The following is a 22,052-nucleotide window of genomic DNA, read 5'->3' on the forward strand; positions in this document are numbered from 1 at the left end:
TCTTCGGTGGCCTGCGACATTCTCGACGCATGTGGCCATATCCACCACATCGGAAACATTGTGTCTGGAAGGACACTCTCCTCCCTGAAGGTGGTTCCGTCCGGTCAGCGGGGCTATTTTCGGCTTGACGGCGGGGTGGCGGTGTTGCAGGTCTGGATCGACCTTCGGACCTGTCTCCAGAAGTCGGACGGTGAGATTCCTGTTGTTGGACTATTGACTCTCTGGACCTGGGCGGCTTTGGACGGCTTTCTCCCGGCGGAGAAAGTCGTGTCTGGTTGGCTGGTGTCGGCGGGACCAATTCCCGGTGATCAGTTGTTTGGCGAACCTGTTCTCCGGTATCCATAGAAAAGCTTGCTTGGTATCGGTTCAGTTGACGGGGACTGTACGTCAGGTGAGGTTCCTCCACAAAACCTGGTTTGGAGGGTGGCCGGGTGTACCGGCTCATCTGCCACTGGACCAGTTCAAAAACTTTTCCCTTACAGAGAAGTTCATCATAAGTCTTGGTCTCCTGGAAAGCCAAGGCTTGCTGTAAGGGCGGGATCAACCTCTGTCGGATAAGCCGGATCTGCTCCACCTCGGATGGTTTTGCATAGGTGAGTTCCTGGAATAAGTTCTGCATCCGGAAAACATATAGAAGCAACTTTTCTTCAGGGCCCTGTGTTCGCCTTTTTATTCCCTCCAACAGATTCTCCTCGTAGTTAACTGGCAGAAATGCTTCTTTCAGTTGGTTGCTAAAATCCTCCCAGTCCTCGAAAGTACCTCTCCGGGGAATGAACCAATCCCTCGCATCCTCTCTTAGTAACTCATACACTGATTCGAAAACTTGCTCCAGGGATACCCTACGGGATTCAGCCAGCCTCTCCACCTCTTCAAGAAATCCAGTTACACTACCAGTGCCATCAAAGGAGATGTTCCATTTGTGCACCGGAACAGCTGGTACTGTTGATCGAGACTCCGGCTCCGATCTGGCAGGCGCTGCGACAATTGGCCGGTCAGAACCCATCCACGGTGCAGGTAAGTGTGGAAAAGACACCCGTCGTGTGGAACTAACCCATCTACTTTGTGTCGGGCCCTCAGGTGTTGTTGTCCTACAGTCCTGTGACTGTGTGAGGGGTATCGCTGATAATTGTTGCAGTAATGCTCTACATGTCTGCATTGTCTCATTCATGACCCGTTCTAATGTTGGATTTCTTACAGGTGTACCGGTACGTGAGACATTAACTACAGCAGGAGGATCGACACCATCTCCTAAGTCGATAAGTGATGTCTCAACCTTTGCTATCCTCTCCGGTTGGATCGGTGACATCCCAGGTGAACTGGGCACCTCCTCATCCAAAAGAGACCTCTGATCTCGGTAGGATGTCTGCGGCTGTTCAGGATTAATCTTCCTACGCAGCTCCTCCAGTGTCTCCGACGCCTTATCTGTAGTCGCCTTCATTTGCTTAATCAATTGTAACTGTGTTGTGTCTGTGGTGACAATAAAGTTCAGCCTGCCTTGAATGTGTATTAATCTGGTGTAAATTCGCGAAAATTCGTTAGCCGCATTATTATGATTGAAGTTCTGAAGGGATTCTACCAAATCGGTGAGTTTATTTTGACAGATCTCAATCTCGGAGGCGGGATTCAATGATGTTGGGGGTAGTAGAGGTTCATTAGACTGAAGCACCTGTCGTAGTAGACTCCGTTTAGTCATCAAAGTACCGTGTATCGATTGTCCTCTCAGTTGTAATTCGAATGTAAGTTCATCACTGAGTAACCGGTTCACATCCATGTTCGACATATTATTTCCAACTAAGTCCGATTCAGAACGCACCAATATTTCACACTCGGTATGTCTTTCACAATCCGTTTAAGTTCTAAGTCCAACCCGGTAAGTTAATCGTTAGCCAACCTATTCACTTAAGTTCGAAGTGGGTATCGGCGTACCCCAAACAAAAATTAAGTCTAAGTCCCGGTGTATCAGAAAAAAGTCTAAGTCCCGGCGCACCAAAAACAATCTAAGTCCCGATGTATCACAAAAAAATTTCAAAAATTTTTAAAGTCCAACGTTACTCGAAAAAAATTTCAATCAGTCCCACTAAAGTCCGAAAATATTCGAGAAATGCCGCACACAATCGCAAGTCACTTCGTATAGTCCGAAAAATTTCCTGAAATTCGAATAGCACCAAAACGCACAGGTTAAATTCCAAGCAGTCTTTCAAGTTCAATAGCCAGAAAATAAATCAAAATAATTGACTTTCAGTTTTCAGAAAAATCAGAAATAATCGGTAGGTTTCAACAGTAGAGGTCAAAAGAAAATAGAAAACAGGTAGATAGGTTATCAACAGGTAATAGGTGATTCCCTATTGAACCGATAGGTAAATCACACCTATTAAATTTTACCAATTGCGACAATAAATTTTCAATTTTTCAAAGTCCGGAAATTCACTCACCTTCAATGTGAAATTAAAACAGTTCAATTCAATAAATCAGAAATATGCAATTAGAAATCGGAAATAATTTTCACTGATATAACGGCGTAATAACAGTTCAGTTTTCAAGAACTCAATACAGTAATCGGCAAAAAGAATAATCACAAATTATTTTCAACGGGGTTCAACAGTAGGAAAATTTCCAAAATATAGTCCAATTCAATTCACAGTATAACAGTTCAATACAGAGTGGCAGGAAATGAAACACAGTTCAAGTTTATTTTTCACAGTTTTCCGTTCAAGAAATAGTTACTCACTGTTCTGAGGTTTTACTCACTGTTTCGGGAATTCACTCACTGTCCGGTTAATGTCTCTCACCTCAGTTGTTTCCTGGTAGATTCTGAACGGTCCCTGCTCGTTGCGCCATTTTTGTAACGGGGTTTTCCTCGGTGGACTCGAGCGCCAGCTATTCTTTAAGGGAGAATAGCAAACCTACCTTGGCAGCTACTAGCCGGAGACAGGGTTCCCTTGTGTCTAGGGTGTTAGCGACGCACAATGATAGGCAGAATCAACGTATACAACTTTTATTTGTCGATTCGTAAAGGGGGAACACAAATAGCACTATTACAAAATTCAGTGACTCGAAATCAGTGAAATTTACAGGGCAAAACGGACGGAATAACACTGGATCCGATCTCAAACGTTATACGGGGGTTAACGGACTTGTTCGCCAGCCAGAACCTGAGACGTACACTTGACGGACAGATATCGGACTTCAGCTAGGTTAGGATATAAAAGACAGCACAGAAATACGACGGCTCACCCTCAGGCTCGTTCGGCACTCCCCGGGTATCCACACCAGCAGAATGCCTCCCTAACCGTAAAGGTGAACACCGGAACGGGGTAAAAAGACGGGAACCGAGGAAAGGGTGCGCCACCCCAAAGTGTCCTCGGTACCCCCCGGGTATCCACACCAGCAGGGTACTTTAACGACAGTAGGGGTGAAACTAGATACGACGGGAAATTTCAGGAAAGGGTGAGCCACCCCAAAGTGCCTTCGCCTACCCCCCGGGTATCCACACCAGCAGGGTACGTTAATGACAGTAGGGGCGGAACTCAGACTCGGGTATAAGAGAGATGTAAACGGAAAACTGAAGTTCCAATATTATATAAAAGAAAATAACGGCGTGTCGTCTTACCTCTGGTTCTATATTCGGCCACTTACACTCACAACTCTCGAAATCACCCGAATGGTACGTTAATTATTGAGAGAAAACAAAACTAAAAATTTATATTCTGAACGGCAAAAGAAAATGAACCCAAAACTCAAAAGAAATCTTATACTCAACGGCGGAAGGTAAGAGTGATAATCGTCAGTCATAAGTCAAGCGAAAATCGTAAGTTAACAACCAGGAAAATAAATCGTAAGTGAAGTGGCTTGCGGGGGAACATCTGATTTTATACCCACAGGGGGGGTGCGGAAATCAGATGTGCCCGACAGTCGAAATTCGGTAAATTTGCTTCGATGAAGACGTTTTAATTTCGACTTATCTGTGCTAGCGAACAAAAAAGCCTCGGTTATCTTCCAATTCAGGATGTTTTATACGCTGCGACATCGTTTTTAGGAAATAAAAACGGTACGGTATGTTTACAATTCCGAACGATGTCGGAATCCTGAATTGGAAATTCGAAAAGATTTCTCGGAAATTAATTCGAAACAAAATTATTTAAAAATGAAAACTAAAATAATTATTCTAAAATGAGGGAAGAGGTTTGAAAACCCATTTTCTCATTACAAGGAGTGGAATTTAAGTCTTTTTTCCTCGTAGGCTTTTTTGCATTCTCCATGCAGAATGATCAATCGTATTCAGTTCTTGAACCCCTTTGTGCCGTCTGCTTGTTCTTAGATCTTTCAGGGCATTTTTCAGAACTATGGCGGTTGAGGTTCCTTCTATTCAGATCATTTTTATTCATCCGATATATCCTGCTGAGTCTTCGATTTTCTCGTATAAGCTCTTTTACTTTTTGAGGCGTATCGCTATGCGGATGACTTGGTGGTGGTCTCTTCACTCTTCTCGTGCTTTTTTCGTAAGCTTTCAATATAGTATTTTCCAGTTTATCAACTGCACATTCCAGATCGTCTGGAGTGCTTATTGTTGGAATTTCTGTTATTTCCGATTGTATTAAATGGCTGTATTTAGTCCAATAAGTTTTTCTTGGTTCTTTTCCAATTGTCAATTCCGCGGTATTGTGGTTTGAGGTTCCATCTTCCAAAGTTTCAATCGAGGAATCTTGAGTTATATTTTTCAATATCTTGATATCTATAACACCTGGTATTCCTTTACCAAATGCAAGATATGTCGGTAACTCTGGTCCAATCACTATGACATTTTGTTTTTTGGCGAAATCCTTGAGTTTTTTGCCATTTCTATTCTCTGTTCTGCTGTTCCATGATAGGGATTTATAGTTGAAATCTCCGATGCAAATTTTCCGGTTTGTCCCTTCCAACATGTTGTTCATCTTTTCTTCCACTAAATTGTTTTGTGGTTGCTTGTATGCCCAGGTAATTTCGACTCTGACGGTTCAATTCGGCAACAATCGTCACTGTTTCTGTTTCTCCTTGTGTTTCGTCGGATCTACTTTTGAAGTAGTGTTTCGGATCTGTTCTCACCAATATTGCTACTCCTCCTCCGGTGTTTGTAATTCTGTCGCATGTATATATTTCATAATTCATGAAATTCAGTCGTCTGTTCCGGTTCATTCTTATTTCCTGTAGGGCTATAATATCAGGTTGTCTCTCTGATATTATTTCTTCTATCTCGACTTTACGAGTGTTGATCCCGTTTATGTTCCACGAGATTATCTTGGGGGACTTCTTCTTAATATCCGTAAGGTCCATTAATTCAGTTTACTGAATAAGTCATGGAGTTTTTTCCCCATTTCCCTCTCAATTTTCAACATTATCTTGTTGAAAATTTTTTCCGTAAAGATAGCCAAATCATCGGCTGATTCAGATATCTTTTTCTTCTCCTGATGACTGTTCACAGCCTGTTTCATTGAAGGCTTCTTCTATTCCACTATTTTCTGAACCGGTTTTGGAGTCTTCCTATTCTTTTCCTGTTCTGTAGGTTTGGCTTTCGCTTCTGAATTTTTTGAACAGTAGTTGTTGTTTTTGTTACCGGCCTTTTCTGTTCAGCTTGTTTTCGGCAATTCTTCCATCTGGTCACCAACTTGAACTCGCTACATCCTTTGTAGCTAGCTGGATGGCTCTCTTCTCCACATAAGACGCATGTGGCATTTCTCTCTTCACCTTTTCTGGTGAGTGTGCAGTCATTGCTGCTATGGCTTTCTGAGCACTTCACGCATCTCCACGAGAAGGAGCATTTGTTCTTTGCATGTCCGTACCTTTGGCACCTAAAGCACTGGCTTGGACTATCTGCCTTCTTTTTTGGTTCGACTGTAATACAAAGGTTGTAGAGTCGTTGGATGTCGAATATCTCCTTCTTTTAGGTTTTAACCAGATATAATGGTATCGGCTTTTTCGTTTTGTTTGATGTCATTTTAGACACCTCAGCATCATCGATTCCCTGGAATTTCAGGTCATTTTTAATTCAATTCCAGATCTGCGTCTATTGGAAGATGCCTAATGACGGCGTAAATTTTCTTTTCCTCTTCCGCATGTGAAATACTCCTTTCCAAGTTGGTCGAAGAATTTAGTTTTTTTTCTGTAGTCATCTACAGTTGTGGCTATAATCTTTATTCCGTCTTTCACTACAGTAGCCCGGTTATAGCTGAATTTCTTGGTATAGAGAGCTTTTGAGATCTCTACCCAATCTGATGTACCCATCATTGTGATGGGTGGGATTTTATCCCTTTAAGGCACTCCCGTTGTCTGCTTCACGGAGGAGCTTTATTTTCGCGCGCGTTTAGTTGGGGGCGCGTTTGGGGCCTTCGCAACCAACGTTGCATCATTTCTTCTTGTTTCGGGTTGTGAAACAATTCCTTTAAGGGAATTATTTTTGGAACCTGCCACCGGTTTTGTGATAGTGGCGTAAGTGGGTGATTTTGGCATATTATTTCGGGTCATTACCTCTCTCAAGAGGCGCATCTCACCGACCAACTGTGACACAGTTTCGGTCAGTTGGACAATTTGATCTTTCAACTGCCCATTTTCTTCTCTGAGCTTTACAAGCTCCTCGTGTTCGCCTTCGCTGAATTCTTCAGCATCGGTCGCTTCCATGTAGGAACCCTCATTATCTGAGGTTTCCGACATGGTTTTATACTCAAAAATCGCAAAATATCAAACAATTCGAAAATAATAAAATATTCAGAAATCTTCACTGAAATAGTCTAATATAAAAGTATGGTATAAAGCCGAAAGAGAAAAATCAGACAAAAGATACGAAAAAAAAGCTCACCTGATGTTTTCTGCAGTACCAACGAAAACAAATTCTGGACACTGAAGGTGAACACCAACTTTGAAAATTTTAAAGAATTAAAATTCCGATAACAAATATAGAACCTACACAAACTTCACAGTCGGAATCAAATATTCCGTAGCTTTGTTAGTGGGCACTTTCACCTCGACTTTCTCTTCCGCTTTCTCTTTTATAGCACTAGGAGCACTATGGCACGTCTTATTTTGTCAAGCGAATGACTCGGAATTGCTGGAGCAACTGCGGCTATAATTGAAATTCTTGGTGTAAAGTGCTTTAGAAATCTCCACCCAATCTGAGGTGCCCATCATCGTGATGGGTGGGATTTTGTCTTTTCTATGCACTTCAGGTGTTCTTTTGGTATTTTCCTCGTCTGACGAGGAGCTGTTTTTACGCGCGCGTTTAGATGGGGGCGTGTTTTGAGGTTTAGCAAACAGCGTTGCTTGATTCCTCTTAATGTCAGAAGTGACATTATTTCTCGCTGCCGAACACGCAATTTCGGCAAATGTTGGGAGTTTCGGCGCTGAAAGCTTACTCATTTCTTCTTTCGCTAGGCGGAGTTTATTTATCAATTGGCGAACTGTTTCATTCAGTTACGCGATTTGAGTTTTCATGTGCTCGTTGTCCTCTCGTGAAGTAGTCTGTCCTTCAGACTCATTCTCGCTGAAGTCATCGACTTCTTCGGAAGCTTCCATGTAGGAACCCTCATTATCTGAGGTCTCCGACATGGCTAAACGTTTTTAGTTTTTTACAAAGGTGGTAAATATCAACGAGAGAAAAAAAAAACGAAAATCACCAATTATTATATAGAAAAAGTCTCACCTGATGTGATTTTTACAACCAACGATCTTTTGATCTGGACTGTATACAACACAACACAACAGAACTCATTCACAATACTCTCCCGAATAATCAGTATTCAATCAAATTCCTTTGTCGTGTAATCGAAAAATCACTCGACAAGTCTACTCGCTTCGACGTCTCGAACTGAACTGGTTTCTGTCAGAAACAGTACCCAGTGTTAATAAGCCATCGCCAAGCTGTGAAAGAGCAGCTCGATATCATGGAGTCCTGGGGTGTTATCAAACGGGCAGGCACTCCTTATATTTAGCCAATCATGACTACGCTCAATCGAGATCAGACCGTGAGGATATGTTTAGATGTCCGATACCTAAACCAGGCGATGGAAAAAAACATGAAACTCCCACACCAATAGATGAGACTGAAAAGAGGAAGTTTGAAATTATATTTAATTACAGTAACGTTTCGCAGTCTATATCGGACTACTTCGTCAGACGAAGGTCAATTTCTGAAAATCTTTTGAATTTTAGCTTTTATTTTATATTACTCGTCAATACATAGAAACAGAGTCTGCATAGAAATGCTGATTCATTTAATTTTGAAATTACCGGATGACAGTTCCCTCTTCACAAAATCAATCCAAATATGATCTATTCCTACCGAACAATTGGCCAAATTATTATTTTGATCCAACAAAATACACATGGACTCCTTAATATTTCGTTTATCATGGTGATCCGTTTCTGTCATTGAAATTTTAATGTTATTCCAATCCATCATGTGGTCTCTTGTATTAGAATGAACATGATCTGTGATCTGTTAATTTCTCTATTTTCAATATTTTTATGCTGTATAAGTTTTACCACAAATATGTACTGTTGTATATTCTTCAATATGTGTGATATACGTTGAGTGAACAATGTGATGTTTTCTTATTATTATTATTATTATTAAAAAAAGAGAAGAGAGGAGGTTTACACCTATAGACTCTCATGAAATACAATAAAAAGAAAAAGAAATATATCAAATGCACGCAATAAGCTCTGAAGTCACAAAAAAAAAAATTAGTAGCTAAGTGCATCCAAACGGTTCTTGAAGGCATTCAGACAAGGAGCGCAAGCAATGTAGCCCGGTAGGGAGTTCCATCTGTCGAATATCCTGTTGGTCAAAAAATGCTGTCTGTGAATCGTGTGATACTTTTCGTGATAAAGTTTCAGCTGATGACCTCTAAGGTTGTTGGTATTAAGAGTATAAAGGTGCTGGAGGTCACAACCGAACAATCCATTCCGCGCTCTATATGTAATTATCAGGTCGCCACGCTCGCGACGTTCCATAAAGGTACGGAGACCGAAGAGGCGTAATCTTTCCTGATAAGTAGGCCGAACAACACCAAACGGCACTCGCGTTGCACTACGCTGAACTCATTCGAGACGTTCACGATCACGCACTAATGTGGGCGCCCAGACAGGACCGGCGTACTCCAGGATAGGTCGCACATAGTTGTTGTATAGTATCTTTGCCGAACCTACCGAACACCGAGGAAATGCCTTCCGGATCAAGTATAGCACTCTCCTAGCCCTCGCGACAACCCCATCTATGTGAGCAGACCAAGATAAATCCGACGACACAATCACTCCGAGGTCGCTGTGCCGCTCGACAGCTTGAAGAGGAACATCATCGATGTAGTAGAATCGCCGTGGATTGTTTCTTCCCAAATAAAGCACCTTGCACTTCCCAACATTCAGGGGAAGAAGCCACTCACGACACCACTCAGCTATACGATTCAGATCCCTCTGAAACGTAGAAGCACGCGCCTCGGCAAATATCCTAAAGTCATCTGCGTAAGAGGATCAAGGAGACAAAACAGCCAGTGGGAGATCAGCCACGTATATCAGAAAAAGCAGTGGCCCAAGGACAGAGCCCTGTGGGACACCACTCGTTACAGGCTCGTTCTGGGACAGTGATGCACCGACCCTAACCGCAAACCGGCGTTCACTCAGAAATAATTCGATCCAACGAAGTAACTCCCCCCTAATGCCGAAATGTTCCAGCTTGTGAAGAAGTCTCCTCCTGGGAACGCGATCGAATGCTCTTGACAAATCCAAATATACCACATCAACAGGATTATTCGAATCGAGAGATTTAGTCCATGCATTCAGGGACCCAAGCAGGCACGTTATCACCGAGCGGCCCGGAACAAAACCGTGTTGACAGTCGGGTATCGTTTTGTTGGAGATCAAGAAAGGTAGCATGCGCGAGCAGATGACCTTTTCAGCAATCTTCGACACAATGGAAGTCAGACTGATAGGCCTATAGTTGGATGCTGAGTGTCTGTCTCCTGCCTTGAAGATAGGCGTTATTCTCGCCAAACGCCATGCCTTCGGCACCCGAGCCTAACTAAAAGAGGAACGGATGATCTCAGTCAGAGGCTTGGAAATCTGATCGGCGCAAGATTTTAAAACAATGGCGGGAAGATCATCGGGTCCAGGGGCGCTAGAGGGATAAAGCTGACTCAACAATCTTCCAACCTCCTCCTCAGTCACCTCGACACAGTCCAAAGAAGCAGCAGACCGAGCGGCCCCAACCTCCGGCACAACCCCAGGAGGCTCTCGAGTGAAGGCCTCAGCAAAGCACCTAGCAAATACAGCAGCTGTTTCATCGTCATTGCGACAAACATCATCAGGTGTTCTACGCAACGAAGGAATAGTGACCTTCGAATTAAGCATCGAGCGAACATGTTTGAAAAATTGTTTACGGTTCCTCGAGGAGGCAATCCGATCCTCATAACTTCTCCTGGCATCACCGAGGAGAGCAGACAAACGGTTGGAGCATCGGCGATGATTGTCGTAATCTTCCCTAGTTCTATGTCGTAGGTATCGCTGCCAAAGATTTCTTTTCGTACGGATAACACTCAGAATACGTTCATTTATCCAAGGTTTGGATGGATTCACTCTAATGGTCCTTGTATGCGAACAAGATTTTATTTCATTGGAGAGTAGATTGTAAAATGAGTCCCACTTAGCGTCGACATCCTCACAACTAAGAGCCTCATCCCAATTTATGCCAGATAAATTATTCCTCAGCTGGTCGAAGTCAATCTTTGTGTGAGTTTTTACGATTGATTTTAATCTCGGGACATAGGAAAATTGAACTCGAGCAGATATAACAGAACGCCCGATCGGCTGATGATACTGTACACCGCAGACAAGGTCCTTATCATTGGTTATCACTAAGTCCAAGGTGGAGGGGTTTTGTCCGTGACAATAGCGTGTTGGGCGATCAATGAGCTGAACTAGACCGGCCTCCTCAAGGGCTGAGAGAAATGATGCAGACAGGGAGCTGGATGACGACGGCGATGCCGGACCATTGGTCCACACGATGTCTGAGTAATTGAAGTCTCCAGTTATTATGAGCTTCCGATTAGCAAGCGAAAGAGAGATCATGAGTTCACAAGAAGGGAATCTGAAGTGGAAGCATGGGGGCGATATATGCAACCAATTAATGCAGAAAAATTATCGGTAGTCAGCTGAAGAAATAGATTATCTATACCGGGTAAGTCATGAACATGGGCTTGAACCCTGAATGATCTCACGATCTTATGTGAGAGATATATACAAACTCCATCAAAACCAACGTTGATGTCACCATCACGACGATATAGTTCGAACCCTGGAATTTTGAAGCAGCTATCTGGAATACCATCATGTAGCCAAGTTTCAGTGATGCAAATAATCTCAGGTTTTAGAAGGGAAACAGTTGCGCACAATTCATCCAGCTTATTCTTGATAGACCTCGCATTTGTGTACATGATGGTCCAGTCATGAAATGAACAGCTTAGTTTTTTCGCTGCGAAGAATGTCCCACATCGATAACAGTTGGAATTCCTCTCACATATTTTATAGTAAGATTCGTTTCTCCACGAGATATAGTAGGGGAGACTAGGGAGCATTGATACATGGGGAGGCTTGATACAGGCTTATATCCGCGATCTGTAGCCGTTTTCAAAAGTATTATACTAGTGAACACTATTCTTTGGCAGAGGGCATTGCGTGACGTTAATATGTAAGGCTAACAGTAGTTTGTTTGTGAAATATTCAACGAATAGTGTTTCGAGGTGAGAAATTGTAAGTTTTTACTCAAGTTACCTAAGGGTTTTATGATCATGCATTAATTCTTCGGCATAAACAAACATTTCACTGGGAAATATGCATAAAACTACTCAATTTACAGTTTTATTCGCTTTTCAAAATATATGGGTATAAGATGAAAACATAAATCACTTCAAAAATTGCTTTCAGGGAGGTTTGAGACATTTGTCGTGGGGAGGCCTGATACATGTATAATCTTCAAAAAATATTCCGTAGCTAGTTGGATAGGCCTACATGAAGGCGTCTTCACCATCCAACATATCAAAGGGATTTTTGAAAACCGTACAATCCCCATGTATTTAACGAGGCCGACTTTTCTTGTGTGGAAGTGACTAACTGACAATTTCCTGATTTTTCTACACCTATAGGACCAAAGCAAGCCAGTATCATTGCTGACCTACCTACTGAGCTGAATAATCCTCTCGATTACTCTCCCAGTACATCGTATCAATCCTCCCATATGTGGGGAGGCTTGAGACAGTTTGCATGTTTTTGTGTTCAACGTTCTGCACAGAATAAGATGTTTATGTTTTGCGACTTCTATATTTATTTTGTTGAACGATTAATTGAAGAATTATATAATATAAGAAAAGTCCTGCTTCTTCATATAATTCCGTTTCCAGAATAAAAATTCCAAAAAACGTATCAACCCACCCCAGTCTCCCCTAACTCCGCTGAAAACAGCTGAAGTTGAGATGAGCTTCTTGTTTCTCAATATCGTCCGGGCAGTAACAGGGTTCGAGAATTTAATTAACAAAGGTCGCGGTTTCTCCCCCTTCCTTTTACCAATTCTGATTTGCGAAATAATATGTTGTGCACCAGGAGGATAAATATGGCCTACAATATTGTGAGCTACGACACCATCTGAGGGGTCATCGGCTGTCTCCGGCAAATTCCTGAGGATCAAGTTATGTGATCTGCGCACTCTCTCCAAGATCTCAGACGAGTCCATTCCAGATTGATCACTGTCATTTTCAACCTTAGCCAAAACTCCACTCGTTCTTTCCTGTAGGCCCGCGAGGTCATCCCTCAGAGCACCCAAATCGTTAGATAGCGAGGAGTAATTATTTTCGCAACAGAGCAGTTATGATTCATGTCTTTCCAGCAAAACTTTATTATGCTCAATATCCGAAGGACATTTTGCTACTTGATTCGACAGAAGTTCCTGTGACATTCGAATGGAGTTAATGTCATCCTTGATTGAAACAACATTGGTTGTGAGTGAGTCCAACTTAGCCATCAACTCCTTAAAATGACGCATTGTAAGTGGGGCATCATCAGACTCAGCCAGGCCCGCCGGAGGTGTGGGGCAGCTTGATGAAGCAGAATTAGTGGGAACATTTCTTCCCCTTCGAGATCTCGAGCAATAATTGCAAATCCACCTCCTACAATCCAACGTCGTATATACCTGTGACATTTGATTTATATATGAATATATGAATAGTCATCTAGTAGTGATGTTGTCATGTTTTATTGACGTTAAATAAACAATACAATACAATACATTGTTTAATTCGGCCCTCCTATTTTGGCTAGTGAATATATGATATATGAAGACTTTTTTATAGACAGTGCTCCCCCATTCTCCTTAATCTCAATATCTTTCGATACCTTCATGTAAATCGCGAATAAACATGAAAGAAAAATCTTGATATTCCTATCGTGATCTATTCGTCGTCACATGGGGATGTAGACGCACATATAAATATATAAACGGTTGACAGTACATATTTTATGACTTCAGCTTGCAGAGCGGTAGAACCGGGAGGCCTATAACTCATATTCGACATCTCGTGCATCAGATGTTTCGCTCGTCGCCTTCCAAATCTGTGATCTATTCGCAATTCCTCAATCCCGTGTACTGTGCTTTTGAAGGAGCCTTTCCGTTATGATATTTTAGTAATCGATCGTCCTCTGATATATGTCGAAAGACGAATTTCATAATTGAATCCTCTTTTGTTAAAGTCTTCTATTTTTGGTAAAAAAGAACTTCTGTTCAACAAGTCTGACTTTATTATATTTCTTTTTTTTTTGACTAACTCGACACATACACACTTTTCAAAATCTCTAAATACATTCTCCTTGACAAAATATAGAACATAGAACATGAGACTTTCATACAGAAGTATCATTCAACTTAAATTTACATATTATTTCAACACTTTCCCTTGTAAATTACAGTTGAATAAAACAGATATATGTGAGATAAAGAGTTAAATAATGTGGCATTCTTAATGTTGTCCATTGTCCTTTCTCACATAAGTCCCATCTTCGCACATAACATCTTCAAACGTTCTTTTTGCAACGGCTTCGTCATGATGTCTGCAACTTGATACTCTGTAGAGATCTGTTAGATAACCAATTTTCCCTCCGTTACTTTTTCTCTGATGAAGAAGTGTTTAATGGAAATATGTTTGGTTCTACGATGAAACTCTCTTTACTCGGGTTACTTCTTCTTGAGTTGGATTTTTGTATTTCTTTCTCAGCTTTCCCTGAAATGAAAGATTCTATTAAAGTCCAGGTCTGATTCTCTTTCAGGTAGGACATTTCACGATCCATGGCTTTCTTCCACTCTGCTGAATCGTCGCTATGCAAGGCATCTTCATAGGTCTCCGGATCACCTGTAACTTGGTTTGCGAACTCTTCTATCAACATTGTGTAATCTTCAAGATGTCTTGGTTTTTGCAAAGATGACCGATCCCTCAAGTTTCTTTCCGATGTTAACTTTTCTTCAGTGTTCTCAAGTTGATCATCATCATCTTCTTCCTCAGAATGTACTTCCCAATTATTTTCTTTCTCTTCAAACTGGTTCTGAATTTTATCTTCCAACGGTAGCTTGACTAGCTCTTCACATTCTTTGAGTCTCTCTTGGAATTGAACATCTCTTGATAAAATTACCTTGTTGTTGCTTGGAATGTAGACTCTATAACGCTCATCTCCGTCATATCCTACAAGATATCCTTTTGCTGCCTTTTTGTCCATTTTCTTCCTTTTTTCATCTGGTATGTGAACGTAGCAAGATGAACCAATTACACGAAGATGTTTAATTCTTGGTTTCTTCTTGAACCATAACTCAAACGGGGTGAATCCGTCTTCTGACGATTTTCCTGTTCTATTCAATATGTAAATAGCTGACATCACAAGCTCTGCCCATATTGAATCTGGAAATTCTACTTCACTATTCGAGTACTTGAAAGTCCTTGCCATTTCAACAATTGTTCGATTTTCTCGCTCACTGCCTCCATTTTGTTCTGGCGTGTATGGTGCTGTCAATCTCTGCACAATTCCATTCTCAGCCAGAATCTCCTTGACATTTTCACAATCGAATTCTCCTCCATTGTCACTGAGTAGCTCTTGGATTTTGTGTCCAAGTGTTTTTGCGTGAGCTAAAAACTGTTTCAACACAATCTTAACATCTGATTTCTGCTTAATTACAAAACCATAACGAAACTTCGTGTAGCTATCCTTGAACACAACTAGAAACCTTTTTTTGTTAAAAGATTCGCAAAATGGACCTACAACATCAGTGGAAAACAGTTCCCCAGGTTTCGTTGCTTTTATTCTAGTACCAAAAGGTAAACGATGTGCTTTACCAAAAATACAGGGTTCACAAATATCTCTTACCATCTTAACAGTAATACCTAACTCTCTCTTCAGTATCTCTCTTACGTGTCGCTTGTCTTGGTGTCCCCACCTCTCGTGATACAGCTGAAGTGTGGAATTTTCTGCTTCGACTATGCTGACTCTCTCTATTTTATCAGGAATTATCGGCTCAACTGCTGCTTTATATGAAGTTCCACCCTTTTCACGATGTCCACATAGAACTACCTTTCCATTAACCTCCAGCGAACACTTAGTTGAAGTCGAGTAGAATCTGCTATTTTTGTTTCTGTCTTGAGCAGCTAATACAGAAAATAAATTTTTAGATATTTTTGGAACATACCATACTTCATTCAAGGTAATCTTTAGTTTACAATCTTCAGTAAAGGATGATATCTCTATAGTTCCTTTCCCAATTGCCTCAAGAGTTTCTTTTCCAGCAGCCCTTATGACGCAGGGACTTCGAGACTTGTGAAAATCAACAAACTGGTCTGGACAATTCGTCACATGCTTTGTGGCTCCATTGTCAATCCACCATACTGATGTACCAGTCTCATCTTCACCGCTAGCACACAGGGCCACATTGGTTTCCAGAGTATTGCTCTGTGGAGAGTCCTTAGTCCGCGATGGTCTTCCATCAGCAATCCACCTTTTACACGTATTTACCCAATGTCCCTTCTTTTTGCAGTAGTTGCATGTGTCATTTGCTTTCGACTTCTTGAAACCTTGATACTTCTTCGTTTTATCGATTTTAGCAAACAATGCTTCTCCACTTCCACTGTCTGTGGTCTTTCTGAAATTTCTTTCATACATGCACAGTTGAGTTACTAACTCGTCGAAAGTTCTCTCTTCGTTTTTCGACAACAACATCCAACTTGACTTGAAGTTCTCAAATTCGTCAGGCAAGATTTTCAAAATTTTACACACAAGAATTAAGTCTGGTAGAATATTGTCATTCTTTGCTTTCAAACCATTGTTGAGTTCATTCCATAAATTTCTTAATTTTGCGATGTGTGTTGAGACATCCTCTCCAATAACCCAACTGAATGCGAAAAAATCCGTGCACACTTTGAAAAGTTGATCTTTAGAAGATGCTTCAAAATTTAACTTCAATGCTTCCCATGCTTCACGCGCTGTTTGCTTATCCATTATTTTCTGGTAAACCGCATCAGTTACTGAACTCGAAATCATTGACTTTGCGTAGCTATTTGCCTTACGAAATAACTCACTGGCCTGCCTATGTTTGTTGATATTACTTTCTGAAGCGTCATTTCTCAAGTGTTCAGGTTTCACCAACTTGCCATCAATTACATCTAAGGCTCCTTCGTGATAATCCAACATGTCGCGTAATTTATGTTTCCAAATTGACCAATCCGCCTCGCTAGAAAGGGGTTTTATGTGTTTTGCCAGCTCCATAATGCTAAGATGGCGTCACTCCACACAATTCGCTTGAACAGTCTTTTTACCGATTAAACTGCGTATTCTGGGCCCATAACCTGTTAAAGTCTTCTATTTTTGGTAAAAAAGAACTTCTGTTCAACAAGTCTGACTTTATTATATTTCTTTTTTTTTTGACTAACTCGACACATACACACTTTTCAAAATCTCTAAATACATTCTCCTTGACAAAATATAGAACATAGAACATGAGACTTTCATACAGAAGTATCATTCAACTTACATTTACATATTATTTCAACATCTTTCTCCTTCTATATAGTAGGACCATGTCTTGTTCCTTGCAGCGAACTATCGAACTATGCCTCCTGTGATGTTGACGTCCTGCATTCTCTCCAACTTTTTGGTGGCAGCCCTGGTGGCCGGGAAGAATTCAATGGAATGTGAGTTAAATATTAGAATCCTCCTCCCCATCTGCTCATTAACATCCCATGTTTCCCAGGATATTATATTACACTAATACTAGGAATTATCCTATAAGTAGATAACGAAGTGCCGTAAGGTTTATACCGCGGAACCCAGGGAACATCTATGAAAAAAAATTTTTTGCGGCAAATTATTTTTTGTACTTTTTTTGACAAAGTTTACCCAAAAATAATTGTTGCTCATTTTTATTTATTTATGAATAATCTGAATAACTGAATCGGTAAAGTTTAAATAACCCTTAGAAGTAGTTAGGGGGATTGAATTCGAGCAAAAATGTATGGAAAATTTTTTCTGTAAAATCAATAGTTTTCGAGTTATTTGCGATTGAAAGATTTTTCACCTAAAAAAGCCACGTTTTCAAGAGGGTTTTCACGGAAAAGTGAAAAACTATTAGCTTTATCGAAAAACTTGTTATAAACAAACTTGTAGCTTTTTAAAAAACAAAACAAACTAGCTGTTAAAGAACTATATGCATGCAATATGAACCGAGATATGATTTATCTATGTTGAATTCACAAACTACTGAATGTTGAACGTTCAACATCAAATAGCAGAAAAACAAAGACAAATTCGGGATGAATTTATAGGACCTTTTTTGAAGTACCTACTTGAGAAGAGCTTCCAAATTAACTCTATTGAAAATGAATTGTGCAAATATTGACGGAGCTATGACATTCAAAACTTCAATATCGTTATTTTTCAGCATAAAATTTTTTAACAATTCCCCCACCATTAACCACCAGAATCAGTAATCCTCTTACACTTCCTAACACTTGAGTACTGTGAAGGTTATCCAGTAGTTTGGACCGTCTTGTATGTCTGGTTTGGAAACCGGAAAAAACGAGATCAATGAAAAGAAATTTTCAGAATTGAACAAAAAATTAAATTATTTCTCAAATTACTCGAAAACTAAAGCATATACGAGAACATAGCAAGAATGCAAAAATGAAATATTTTCAATTTACTGAGTATAACTGAGAATTGCTGAGTTATGAACCTTTGAAGTTTGCATGGTACAGAAAAAGTTCGCTGTTCCTATGCATTTGAAGATAATAATTTTGGTTCTTTAAAAATATTTCCTTTACGGGAGATCATAGCCTTCAAAATTCTTTACAAAATGGTCCGAAGACTGATTCCATACCTCGAAATTGATCGGGATATTGTCAAGAACCCCAAAAAAAAATTGGAGTAACTTTCAGAATATAGTTTTTCATTGATGTGATGAATCTTCTCCGAACAAAAAAGTAAGTTGAGCTCTCATAAAATAAATATATTTGATTATTTTGTATTCTTCATATTTTCTCGTATAATGGGTTTTGAGTAATGTGATACCTTTTAAAAAATAAACAATTATTTGCGATATTTCTGAAAATTTGGCACTTTGGTTGAATGCAAATCTGTTTAAAAGATCCACACAGACGTGTAGTTTCATAGATTAAGCTTGTTATTCTGAAAGGAATTTCGTTTCTCTAAGGGTGACACAGCTCATTATGAAAAAAAAAAATATATATATATATATCATCTGTCGGACTATATATATATATATATCGAATGATAAGTATTTACCATGTGTGCTTTATGAAAGAATAAATGTATTTGATATGCAGGGTTTATTATTATTTAAAATATAATGGTGATTGGCAACGTTTCGGGCAGTACCCTTTTTCTAGCCTGTAAAAAACAATATCCACAATGTAAAAACAACAAGAACAAACAAACCATTTATAAGTATTATAAAATTCTACAAAATTTGTTGGATAGAGATCTAATTCTTTTATTACCTTTATAATTCATTTTAAGTTATTTCCCAACTTATTTGTTGGATGTCATTGGGGTTATGATTTCAAATGATATTGGAGTTGTTACGTCAATAATGATTTCTTCTTCTTGTTTGTTTTTGTTGGTCGGCTTATTTGAGATTGTTCAAAATAGTGGAGTAGATGTTGTGAAGGTATCTAATGTCTGATCTGTCATTAATGGATTTTTCATTTTGTTTTATGTGGATCATTTCGAGAATTTCTCTAGATTTTTTATTTTTTTCTCGGTCCAACACTATAGTCTCGTCATAATTGAATGTGTGTCCATTCTCGGTTTTGTGCTTGTAAAGTGCTGTTTGTGTTTTGGAGTACTTGTGTCCTTTCAGTCTGTCTTTCAGTTTTTGTTCCGTCTGTCCTATGTATACACCCTCACAATTATTGCAATTGATCTTATATACTACATGAGATGTTTCTGTTAATGGTGTTGGTGATTTTAATTTGCTATATAGTTGTTTAATTTGAATGTGTGGTTTGTGCGCAATTTTTACGTTGCTGTAGGGTTTCAAGATGTTTTCTATTTTTTCAGATAGAGAAGGTACGTATGGTATTGGTATGAATGTGATTGGTTCTTCTTTTTTATCTATTGAATTTTCGGTGTTGTATAATTTGTGTGTGCGATGTTTGATTATCTTCTTTATTTGTGGTAGAGGATAGTTGTTTTTCATTAAAAGTGAAGTAATGTCCTGTATGATGGTGGGTCTGTATATAGGTGAAGTTAGTTTTAGCGCTCTGTCAATGTACCCGATCATAATTGCTTTCTTCTGTTTATAGATATGTGCTGAGTTGTAATCTATTATTCTCTCTGTGCATGTTTCTTTTCTATAAAGTTTTGTTTGTATTGAGTTGTTCATTCTTAAAAGTGTCATGTCTAGAAAATTTATTGCGTTGTTCATTTCTGTTTCTAGTGTAAACTGAATTTTAGGGTGGAAACTATTTAAATCATCAATTATTTTTTGTATCTCATTTTCTGATGTTATTATTAAACAATCATCAACATATCTTTTGAAAAGTGTGATGTTATAGTTTTTTCCGGACAAAACTTTTTCCTCTAAATATTCCATCACCAATTGAGCAACCGTACTCGAAATAGGACTACCCATCGAAACTCCGTCTATTTGTTGAAAGAAATTTTCCTCAAACTTGAAATAACACGTTCCTAACGTTAATTGTACTGCTTCAATGAATTCGCTTTCAGGAATCGATGTATACGGTTCTATTAAACTCCACTTTTCATGTAAGATTTGTGATACCAGAACAGTTGGTATGTTTGTGTATAATGAAACGACATCTAAGGAAAATAATTTATGATTGTGAGGTATGTGCAATTTGTCTAATTCTTTTTTCAATTCAAATGAGTTTTTTGTGTAATATAGATTCTTGTTAATGATGTTAGAAAGTATTCCTGATAGATATTTTGATAGGTTGTAGAATGGCGATTGTGAGTGGGATACTATTGGTCTCATTGGTATGTTTGGTTTGTGAATTTTGGGAAGTCCGTAAATTTTAGGAGGCATGCTGTTGTGAATAGATAAAGATTTTGCTGTCTGGGGTGATATTTAGCCTGAATTTTACCATTTTTTCAAAATTGAATTATTATGTTTTTGTAATGAGGACGTTAAATCCTTTTTAATTGCCTATTACCAACACCATTAACAGAAACATCTCATGTAGTATATAAGATCAATTGCAATAATTGTGAGGGTGTATACATAGGACAGACGGAACAAAAACTGAAAGACAGACTGAAAGGACACAAGTACTCCAAAACACAAACAGCACTTTACAAGCACAAAACCGAGAATGGACACACATTCAATTATGACGAGACTATAGTGTTGGACCGAGAAAAAAATAAAAAATCTAGAGAAATTCTCGAAATGATCCACATAAAACAAAATGAAAAATCCATTAATGACATATCAGACATTAGATACCTTCACAACATCTACTCCACTATTTTGAACAATCTCAAATAAGCCGACCAACAAAAACAAACAAGAAGAAGAAATCATTATTGACGTAACAACTCCAATATTATTTGAAATCATAACCCCAATGACATCCAACAAATAAGTTGGGAAATAACTTAAAATGAATTATAAAGGTAATAAAAGATTTAGATCTCTATCCAACAAAGTTTGTAGAATTTTATAATACTTATAAATGGTTTGTTTGTTCTTGTTGTTTTTACATTGTGTATATTGTTTTTTACAGGCTAGAAAAAGGGTACTGCCCGAAACGTTGCCAATCACCATTATATTTTAAATAATAATCAAATTAATTCAGATGAATAACATCCGCAGATAATGAAATCAACGAATGTTACGATCTAAATCGAACTAACAAACTACCATCGCTCGAAGTATTACCAGAAATTTCATTTCGTCGACAAAGAGTAGATGTTTGTCGACGAAATGAAATTTCTGGTAATACTTCGAGCGATGGTAGTTTGTTAGTTCGATTTAGATCGTAACATTCGTTGATTTCATTATCTGCGGATGTTATTCATCTGAATTAATTTGATTATTATTTACCTGCCTTACTGTTGAAGGCGTGATCCATTTTTTATTTTAAATAATAATAAACCCTGCATATCAAATACATTTATTCTTTTATATATATATATATATATATATATATATATATATATATATATATATATATATATATATATATTTTTTTTGCTTCACACTTTGAAGTGGTTGAGTTCGCTGTCGCCCAGGCGCACTTGCCAAGGACGACCTCGTGTGTTAGTGAGGGTACAACACTTTTCGGATGATGTTAACAGTTCCCAGAATCACCGCCTTTTGCATCCATAGAGTTGCATTCTGGGGGAGGCTCAGTTCTTTCAGGTGTTCGGTAGTTTTTTTCGGTACCAGCCCATTGGCAGATATTATGAGAGGCATTATGTCAACCTTCCTCGGCTGATACATATCCCTCATCTGCTGGGCCAGT

At 39.2% G+C, this 22,052-nt stretch overlaps 1 protein-coding gene across 1 annotated transcript; it reads right to left on the minus strand.

Moving 5' to 3' along the window:
- Positions 1-18,824: 18,824 nt before the first annotated feature.
- On the minus strand, positions 18,825-20,660 carry LOC123317226. The gene is made up of 2 exons (XM_044903647.1): positions 19,062-20,660; positions 18,825-18,951 (listed from the first exon to the last, which is right to left on the minus strand). The coding sequence occupies exon 1, from the start codon at positions 20,609-20,611 to the stop codon at positions 19,190-19,192; it is 1,422 nt and encodes a 473-aa protein (XP_044759582.1). The 5' UTR covers positions 20,612-20,660; the 3' UTR covers positions 18,825-18,951; positions 19,062-19,189.
- Positions 20,661-22,052: the final 1,392 nt, after the last annotated feature.

The sequence above is a fragment of the Coccinella septempunctata genome, chromosome 1 (genome assembly GCF_907165205.1).
Source record: "Coccinella septempunctata chromosome 1, icCocSept1.1, whole genome shotgun sequence".
NCBI classification, from domain to species: domain Eukaryota; kingdom Metazoa; phylum Arthropoda; class Insecta; order Coleoptera; family Coccinellidae; genus Coccinella; species Coccinella septempunctata.